At 32.9% G+C, this 10,143-nt stretch overlaps 1 protein-coding gene across 1 annotated transcript in view; it reads right to left on the reverse strand.

Moving 5' to 3' along the window:
• Positions 1-10,143, reverse strand: part of LOC119828633 (venom carboxylesterase-6-like) — a 16,684-nt gene that overhangs the window by 4,439 nt on the left and 2,102 nt on the right. The window contains exons 2-8 of the mRNA XM_038350866.1: positions 7,204-7,470; positions 4,173-4,411; positions 3,696-3,890; positions 2,978-3,173; positions 1,832-1,966; positions 1,351-1,486; positions 544-777 (exon numbers count right to left, since the gene is read on the reverse strand). Of these exons, the coding sequence (XP_038206794.1) occupies positions 544-777; positions 1,351-1,486; positions 1,832-1,966; positions 2,978-3,173; positions 3,696-3,890; positions 4,173-4,411; positions 7,204-7,329 (1,261 nt within the window). The 5' untranslated portion in view covers positions 7,330-7,470. The remainder of the gene's footprint in view (positions 1-543; positions 778-1,350; positions 1,487-1,831; positions 1,967-2,977; positions 3,174-3,695; positions 3,891-4,172; positions 4,412-7,203; positions 7,471-10,143) is intronic.

Raw genomic sequence — 10,143 nt, forward strand, 5'->3', positions numbered from 1 at the left:
AATAAATGTTATTTGCAGTTAACAATTTTCTTTTTTCTTTATTACAATATTTATGGCAAGACTAGGTATAATAAAACATGTCATTTTGAATTTGTTATTACATATTAATTAAATCATGCTGAATTTTACCGACATGAAGTTATTATCAAAAATATCCTTTTTGGACAAATAAGACAATTAGCAAATTATTAAATTTAAATATTTATCTTTTCATCTACATCACAGGTTTTGAAAAATAAGAAATTTCCATTGCGTAACATTCATGTACTTAGGCTTTTAATGTGCTTTTAGCCCATTCCATACATATATTATATACGAGATTCTTGCTAAAAACAGGTAACTGGTTAGTAGCCACTATCCGTTAAATTTAAAGAAGAACGCTTTTTATATTCTGACCGATAGACTGTTAAAAAAAGACTAATTAATACACTGTAAATCATCAGCCCATATTTGTTCCCAGTACAGAACTACAATCACAGAGCCACAGCCACAGAGCCGGCCGAGTTGGGGTTGGCAGATAATTAATTAGTGCACTATACTCACGTCGAAATAGAATAATTCCTTCTTCAGCATTATAACCAGTGAGCAGCGGTACGTCCGCGCCTGGCAGGGAGTCCTTTGGCATCTTAGTGAAGAAAGCCCCCGGCAAATCGGGCTCCACCGTTGGTAAAAAGGGCAGAGCTACTGTGTTGTGCAGGTCTGCCGTTTTACCCGGAGCAGCAGATAACCGAGCTCCTGCTTTTACTAGCAACTCGCTTGGCGTGGCGCGTAAATAGCCTACAAATAATGTTGATTTGTTACGTTATATATGCATATTCCATATAATTACAAAAAATTGTTACAATGTGTAATAGCCACTTTTTAAATTGTATTTATTTGTAATAAATTTATCGTTTTTTGTCGATAACCTTGTGCCTAAAAGGTCGTCTTTCAATAAAATGCATGGTTAAAATTCTTATATAATGTTTTAATTAACATATTCATTTTTATGGATATGAACACAAAAGGCATCTTTAAATTTTATGTTTATAGCATGTAAGTAGCCTTGCTACGGCGGTAAAAAATTGCTGTGCAACAACAACACATTCTTATTCATATGTAAGTAGGTATATATTAAATATTTTATTTTACGTCAAAGGTTTGCATGCTTAAGCATAATTTACATAATATTATTTGGTGGTTTTTGTATTAATCGCGCGAATAACGTTATTAAATAACTCGTAGATTACTCATCTGGAAAAATTTAGTAGGTACATAATTAATAATAACTAGTTGTCTCCAGTAAATGCAAAATTGAGATTTAAATGAAAAATACAAAAATTATAGGTTCCAGCAAAAGTTTCACCTTACCTAATAGTTCAGCAGTATTATTGGTATCGATCCCAAGTTCTCGACCAAGCTCAAAGGCACGTCTCTTAGGTTCCCTGGCCAGGGCCCACGGCGATATCGCCACACCACTTTGCGCTATTGCACCGTGAAATAGTCCCTAGATTGAATAATAAATTATGATTTAGAAACATTTTATTTCATAACGTGGTTCTTTTGGATTATGACCTGTAATAAATAGCCACATATTTGCCGATTGCTCAAATTATATATGTATTATTTATCCTGGGTTGGAAATCAATTATGTCACTACCTGAATTTTTTTTTTACTATTAATATTAGGTGCCTTGGTTCTCGATACAGTAGTTGATAATATTTTAGTTCTTTATTTTTAACTGTTACTTGAAGGTATTATGAAATCAGAGTTAATGATCCCCTTACATGGATAAAATTTCAAGTAACTATAAAAATTAAAAAAGTTTTTTCATAATTAATTTAAAGTTACCTGTGATGCGGGAGATAACATATGCATATGAACGGACGCAGCGCCGGCTGATTCTCCAAAAATAGTGACCCGAGTGGGGTCGCCTCCAAAATATTCGATATTATCTTGAACCCACTTCAAAGCCATTACTTGGTCCTAGAAAATAACATTTATGTTTTCTAAATTGTATATGTGAGGTTTTAGTGTAAAGATTGTTTCATTCACATCACATCTAGAATTAATCGCTTATTAACTAACTGGAACCCAAGGCTTTACTTAGGTAATCAGTAAAATAAACGCCGATTTTTCCCATAATATTTTTGATCCGATCATTACTCTATTTTATCTCTCTGCATCGAACAATTAAAACAGTACACTTGTTCTCGTATTATGTAAAAACAATATATGTATAAAGCATATACTTATGTTTTGGAAAGGGAAAGTTGAGATGACGTCAGTTGAAGATACCAAAAGTACCTATTTAGTAATCCAAACTGATTCATGTACCTCAAGAAAATACGTCGTTATGAATAACTTATGTACGAAAGCCCACAGGTTTTTGTTGCTGTTTAAACATAACATTGATATTTTAGTATTAGTGCAGTAGGTAAAGCGATGCACGATATGACTTATATTATAATGTGTTTTAAGCATGTTTGAATTTATGTGTTTGAGGATTCATAAATGAGGGGCTGGTTTCACCACTTGCTCAAATATCCCTGATAGCAAATGATTTTTGATTTATCATTAAGAATTTTAATTGACACTTTTTGGCATTCTGACAATACTTTCAAACATTGGATTTTTTTATTTATGAGTACAGGAATCACGTAGAAATCCAACGGTGAAGTAATTCAGTAGTTCCCTTGAGCAAACAAGCAAACTCTACATTTTTTTTTCTCTCGCGCTTGGCCGCATTCTATTGCGTATGAATTTTATACAATGAGGCGTTTTTAATTTTATGGGTAGTTGGTTCTTGCATATGTTTTAACTTGAAACTTTGAGATTAGAAATAAATCGTTAATGAGATATTTTTAATTGTATTTTTAATTTTATGCAATGAAACATCATAATAGGTAGAAAATGTGAGGAACTTTTGTTTACGTTACTTTATTTATCAAAGAGGTCAAGCATTATTATTTATTTTTGTAAAAATCAAAGTATTACCTTTAACCCCATGTTTCCAGAGACTTCTTCGTTTTCCAAGCTCAGAAAACCAAGAGCTCCAAGCCTGTAATTAAGGGTAACAAGAACCACGCCTGCGCCAACTAAATGATCAGGTCCGTACAAGAAAGCATTTCCTGATCCCACTGCAAATGCTCCACCATGAATCCAGACCATTACCGCTAGCTTCGGGTTGTATCTAAAGCGATAAACAATTACTCTTAACTACCAGTATCAATAAAATTTAAAGGAAAAAGCACTTATTCTGCATTCTGCATTATATTGCATTGCGATATAAAGCCGGGGTCGTTGAATACTGTAGTCATTATGTAATGATTTCCGATGTCATATGGAAGTCATTTTAAGCTAACTACTTCCTTTCATAGTTTTAATATTACATCGCTAGATATTCTAGCCATATAATATCAAAACTAGATATATATGATGAGCCAAGATAGCCTAGATTAATTTCTCTTTAACATCTTTTGCAACTTTCTGTAATAACACGGAGAGAGTCTGTTAGGAAAATTTGCGTTTATGTAATTATTGTACAAACTAATTGTATATATATTTTTTTTCTATAGAAAGTTTTATTCATTATATTTTGTTAAACTATCTACCAATTCGAAAACTTTAAACCTTGTATTTATAATTAAATTTATTTAACATTTTCAGTTTCAAATAATAAATTAATACAAGACAAATATTAAAGTTGACATACCCTGTTAGCATGTCGGGTAAGGCCGGCGTGTATACATTAAGGAAGAGACAGTCCTCGTCTCCCTTATAGGTGTCGAACAACATGAACCTGTGAGGGCAAACTGCGCCCTCTTCCAGAGCGTCTCGAATGCCTGACCAGGGCTCCAGCGGCGCTGGGGGTCGGAACCTTAAGGATCCTCGAGGGGATTGTGCGTACCTGATTTATAAGTGATATTATATAAAGGTAGTAAATTACATAATATGAATACTGTTTAAAATTAACATGTGTCAGAATTTCTTCTTAGGGTGATTTTTGTCTATAGAGTTTACTTTTGTAGCAAAAATATTTTCACGTGAATAAACCAACGTGTATTTTTTCATTCTTTGTGTCGTTTTATTTATATTATAAGATATTTTGAAACACAATTTATGAACAATCTCTTCGAAATAATCAATCAAGAGATTAAAATCTCAGATATATATAGAAATAAATAATTACCTAATGCCTTTAAAGCTATAATACGGAGTTTGTGCACTTGTCCTTGCGACAACGCGACGCCCTCGTAAGGAGCCAAGTCGGGTGGTCACTACAGGTCCTCCGCCGACCCTCATTCGGTCAACTAATGCATGCACCAGACGGGCTGCCCGCTGGGGTACATTCTGTAGTCTTCGAAGAGCATGTTTCAGCCCAACAGACTCGCTTACTGTACTTGATAGTCGCCTCCATGCTCCTGTTACCTAAACAATTTACAAAAGACTTAATGGTGTTATCTTTAAAATACGTGAAGCAAAAATGAAATTTTGCAACAGGATTGCTTAGCGCCTAGAACCTAGCGAATAACTTAGGAAAACGAACGATTGAGAATGTTCATGATGAGCCATACTGTGCGCTTCGCGTCTAGCTGGGCGTTTAGCATGTTCAAGTGCGGCCTTGCACATTCTCAATCATTCGTTTATAAAGCTACTCTAAGTGAAGGCTCTAGGCGCTAATCAAGCCGTCTATCTGTCCGGTCACAGCCTATAGTTATTATATTTGTATTTACAAAATATTTTTTTAAACATGTTCTGAAAATTATGATAATATTATGCTCAAAAATAAATTGGTTGTTGATAATCAACTTATTTGACAAATTCTTACAGGAAAAACTTTCCATAAATATATCAAATACAGATACAATACTCCTCTGATAAATAATGAGTTTCGAAAAGTTTTAAACGATAGCTGGAGTTATTTTTCTCAATACATTTGCAATTAAAAAAAAACTGTAACATGTGTGCTTTTAAAAATTTCGTGTTCAACCGTCAAACACGCCTTATAAAAAGTTCTACATAAACTTATATGATAACTAGCTGACCTGGCAAACGCTGTTCTGCCTTACTCTTATCCTATAGGGGTATGAAAAATAGATGTTGGCCGATTCTCACACATACCCAATATGCACACAAAATTTCATAAGAATCGGTCCAGCCGTTTCGGCGGAGTTTGGCAACGAAAACTGTGACACGAGAATTTTATATATTAGATCATACGGTCCATAAACTGTAATAATATATAATTTTGAATCATTTACGTAATGTTGTTTTCCTTACTTGTCGTTGTACTTTTCATTACGGACTCTAAAAGTGGTACTTAAAATGTTATAATATATTATTTAAAAAACTGAATTTTATTAAACTAAACTTTGATTTATTGCAATGGCTTTTTTCACAAAAGCAAGCTTATAAGTAATAAATCTATCTCCTCTAAGTAATTTAAATAATAAATTGTTATTTATTTGTATTCGTTTGTAATATTTACGAAGCGTAGTAAGCAAAGTAGCGATTTTTTTGCTTGATTATGAAATGAATACTCAATAGATTTTGTAAATCACAATATTAACAACCACAAAATCCTATCAAATCACTTGATGATGGTGTTTAAGAATCAACATATTAAGTAAATACTAACTTACTGTATGTTATTTTATTTCTACATACTGTAAATCATTTTTTATTTTTAACATAATATACATTAATAAACGTTTTGCAACAAGCATTCATTATTACATACGACATGACATAAATATGAGCAAACCTTAGCAAAACGATATAAGATATTCCACGACTGACGACACCATGTAATTATATGATCATATTTTCTTTGTAGAACATTCAGTCGATTTATGTCATCCATTTTTAATAAGTAATCAGGTGTTGAAGCAAACGAGAGATAGTTTAATATTTCATATTACATTACATCTGTCTGGGAGAAATTGCTTATAGCGATAAGACCGCCCTCTGTACATTTTAAGTTACTCTTGAAATTGTATAATTTATGGTGTACAACTAAGTATTTTCATTTCATTATATCGAGTTAATGAGACGAAATTTTAAGCGTTAGGTATGACGTAAAATAATTGTAGGAAGTAATCGGTATAAACCTATTTATTGTGATTTTTATACTTTTTATAGTCGATCGTTGATCAAATTATCAATTTTGATTGTATTGATATATTTGTTTAATTTTGTGACACCAGATTACGATATATTTAGCAGTTCATCATAACGTACGTAAATCGTCATTGAATAATGATCCACAAGAAGTGAAATAATGATTTTATTCATTATTCACGTTTCATCCAGTTGGATTTCTAAAGGTTTAGGTGACAAAGTATAGCTCTTTATAAATGATTATAATTATCAATTTATGATGAGTTGCTTAAAGCACATGTATAATTTTATAGTTTTGTTTTTGTAGTATATACTTTTCAAAAATAATTCATATCGTAGTTAGGTGCCTTATTTTTTTACAGCTATAATTTAAGTTTATTAACTCAAGAAATTTTTAAATATATGTACCTACTATAGCTGTCAGGGATTATTACTAATAGGCAAAAAGGAAAACGAATGCAAACCACTTTTAAGCTTGTTAAGACACAGGACAGTATCTTAAAACAGTGGTATAATTAACTTAAGTATGTACGTAGTATAGATAATAATTTTTTTCAACAATTTCTCTATAGAGTCAGTATGAAAACTCATCAATTTGAATTACATCACATTTAAAAAGAAGTGCGTCTTCTGTATACAAATGGTTTACTTATATACGTGGTTGCCTAACAAGACAGATTATATTGCTCTGTGAAACAATGTGCCCTCGCAAGTAACGCAATCCCACGTGGTATCATTCTAAACGTTCCTGTAATTTTTATCTGTGATTCTAAAGGCGTGAGAAAAATGGAGATTTTGTTTCGTGCTTCCACAACGACCTCTTTTTTTCTACACGCGAGTAAAATTTTACATTCAAATTGCCCCATATTAGTTTCGACAGAACATAAATTCCTAATACATTCTGTATTATCTTTGATATTATGTTAAAAATCAAAAAATGTACCATCAATTTGATTAAAAATATCGTATATACGCATTGGGATTTAGTCATATTATATATATTCCGACAATTATTAAGAATATATTATGCGTTCATCGGAAGTTATGTCTAATGGACGATATGCTCCGTACGGAGGAGTAGAAAAAAGCAAATACCTTACCTTCATGGAGTTGAGGCTGCTAGCGGCATTAATGACGACATCTCCTAGGGCGGCGGGAGGCAGGGCATCGCTCCCCAACTCCAGGGAACACACACACAGAACCAACGCGAGCCACCGAACACGCATTTTCACTATTGTCCTTTCAGTCTAATCCACATCGAGTTATTCACATATTGTTAATTTTTGTTTTCCGTTTTAATTTTGTCGAACAAAAACTCTGCAGTCGCTAATGTATTTTCTGTTATGCAGCGTTTGGTCAAATGACGCCTGAAATAAAAGTTATCTGTTTAAATATTACATTAGGTTTGTTTTTTTTTTGTTTTGGTTTGTTTCTTTATAAAATATGTAACAAAACATTTCATACCATAAAAAATTTAAAAATTGTCGTTATATTTAGTTATTTATTCGTTTCTTTTTTTCTGATTGACTAGGTATTGGATTACTCAAGTTTGTTACAGTAATGTTGTTGTACATTTGGAAACATTTTATAGAGTACGATTTATTTAAGCAAAAGGCTTAGCGGCCTGTATTCGTTCTCAATATTTATTCAAGTCACTTTCACCATCTGTGTGTTTGAAACCGGCCGCTTGCATTATGTTCACGATTATATCCAAATAAAAAAAAACATATATTTGAAAACAAATGAAATTAAATAGTAAGTATGCGTATGTCGGGGAAAAAGATTGCATGGCGGATTTCACGCGGATTTTTTATTACAACATTACGAATTTTAGTCGATTACCGTGTCGTCAATACATAAGAGTTCAACGCTGCGTCATAAAGCGAAGCGTTCTAGAAAGTCTGATTAGAGCTTTAAAACGATTCTGTATAAATTCAATTTATACCTGTATGTTTAAATTAATGGAATTTTCTTAGGAACTCCTACTAGATATATTTCGGGATTCCGATCTATATATTGGTAAGTACTTTAGAGTATCTCAATTATTATTCAATTTAAACCATGATAAATTAAGATTATATACAATAGCGTTACCTAACCCGTACAAAGCCTCGAAAAGTTTACGTAAAGTCAGTTGATATCTTTGATCGTTACGTCATATGAAAATTACATCCCTGTACAATACAGTTTGAAAGCAGACTGCAATTTCACCGTCTACTGTATAATATATAACCTTCCGCTTTGTTCGTTCATTACTCAGTTGTAACATAAATCTAGTTATATCAATTTCTTTATTATATAATGTCCTTGTGTGCACGACTCTTAGAGTTTATTCAACCGTGATTCTCGATGTTTTTGTATGAGAATGGCAAATTGAGATACTACTCTTAAGTCGTACTGTATGTCATTTAGGTTCAACGAAATCGGGAGCATCAATCAATTGATTATATAATATAATTATTGGAGTACAAGCTACAGATAGTAACATGGTACATGCATGTACAGGAGTATAGATTTCTGTATGGGGATAGTAAATTATTACCTAGTTTAAGCGGGCTCTACAATGGGTGCTAAAGTTTTTTAATTTATTTAATCAAATAATTAATAATAATGATTCAAATACAGCGTGTACGATAGGACTATAATGGTGATACCTATCGTACTTATACTTCGCTATAAGATATGGGGTTTTTGATAATCAAGGGTACATTTTGGACGGTTGTTTTATTTTACATCATAGCGGGCAACTGAGCTTGTGGTCCGCCTGATGGTAAACGATCACTACCGCCCATGTAAATTCGCAGAGTACTTGGTGCCTGGTTGCCCCGGTGCGAGCTGGCCCAATTCGTGCCAAATGTGCTATCTCCTCTTACTGACATTGGCCAAAAAATGATGTTTTTATCATTTACGTTTTTCATCGGCAAGCTACATATGTTCCCACGATAGGGAGCGTACAGGGACACAAGTCTCCTAAAAGGGTTCAGCCCATAATCCACCCCGCCGGCAAAGTGTTGATTAGCAGATGTCACATGTCGTCGAACTTTTTCATTCGTGGGCATGTCGATTTCCTCAAGATGTATCTTTACAGTTTCGAGATTTTGTCAGATCTAGACAAAATTTATCTAGGCACGCGTGGGAATCATAAAAGTAGATTCACCCAGCAAAAAGTAATGAGGTAACAAACACAGAAAAAAATACGATCAATTTGTTAAACTCCTTTTTTGAAGTCGGTTAAAAACGTCTTTAGTGTCAAAAAATGCAGATTGCAAAAACTTGCGGGATGCTTTTATATGATTTGACCATTGCGCATGCAACAATATAATCGAATTAGCCATGACCGTTTTGACCAATGAATTATTTTTCATAAGTAATCTCTAATGATTTGATTGTAACATTAATGGTAACTGTTAAATTTCGCAAAATGACCCTGAACAATTCTCATATGCAAGAAACTATTGACATAGCTGCACAAATTACGACATGCAAAGATCGTTTTATAATAGTAGATACTTTTAATTTTTTTGTACGACGGCAATATTGTAGCATGCAGTAGGTACCTAAGCTTGTATCCATATTAAAACCATCGTGAGAATAATATGTGGGTCGGTATACGAAAAACTAAACCGCCTAAAAATTGTCTGAACTAGACCAAATTTAAATGGGACTACATGGGAGGGTCCAACGGTTTACCCAGTAAAAAGCTATGTTAGAAACATAAAAAGAAAAAAAGATCAAATTTATAACTACCCTTTTCTTGAAGTCGGTTGTCAGTGAAAGATTTTCTCTTTTACAAATTACGAATTACGCACGATTGATTGATCCATTGGGACCTTAGCCTAAATACAGTTTAAATAATATCATAATTATATAACTTAGGTTCTCTTTTTAACGTCACTTTAATATTTGCATCTCAGGTTTGTGATTCGGTAACTCTGAAGTCATCATTATAATCGAACCCTCAAATGTAATACTTAGTCTGGCCATAAATACTGTTACACTTAATTATAAAAAAATATTACATTTGAATTTCGAATCTGTCA

Source organism: Zerene cesonia, chromosome 8 (assembly GCF_012273895.1).
Source record: "Zerene cesonia ecotype Mississippi chromosome 8, Zerene_cesonia_1.1, whole genome shotgun sequence".
NCBI classification, from domain to species: Eukaryota; Metazoa; Arthropoda; class Insecta; order Lepidoptera; family Pieridae; genus Zerene; species Zerene cesonia.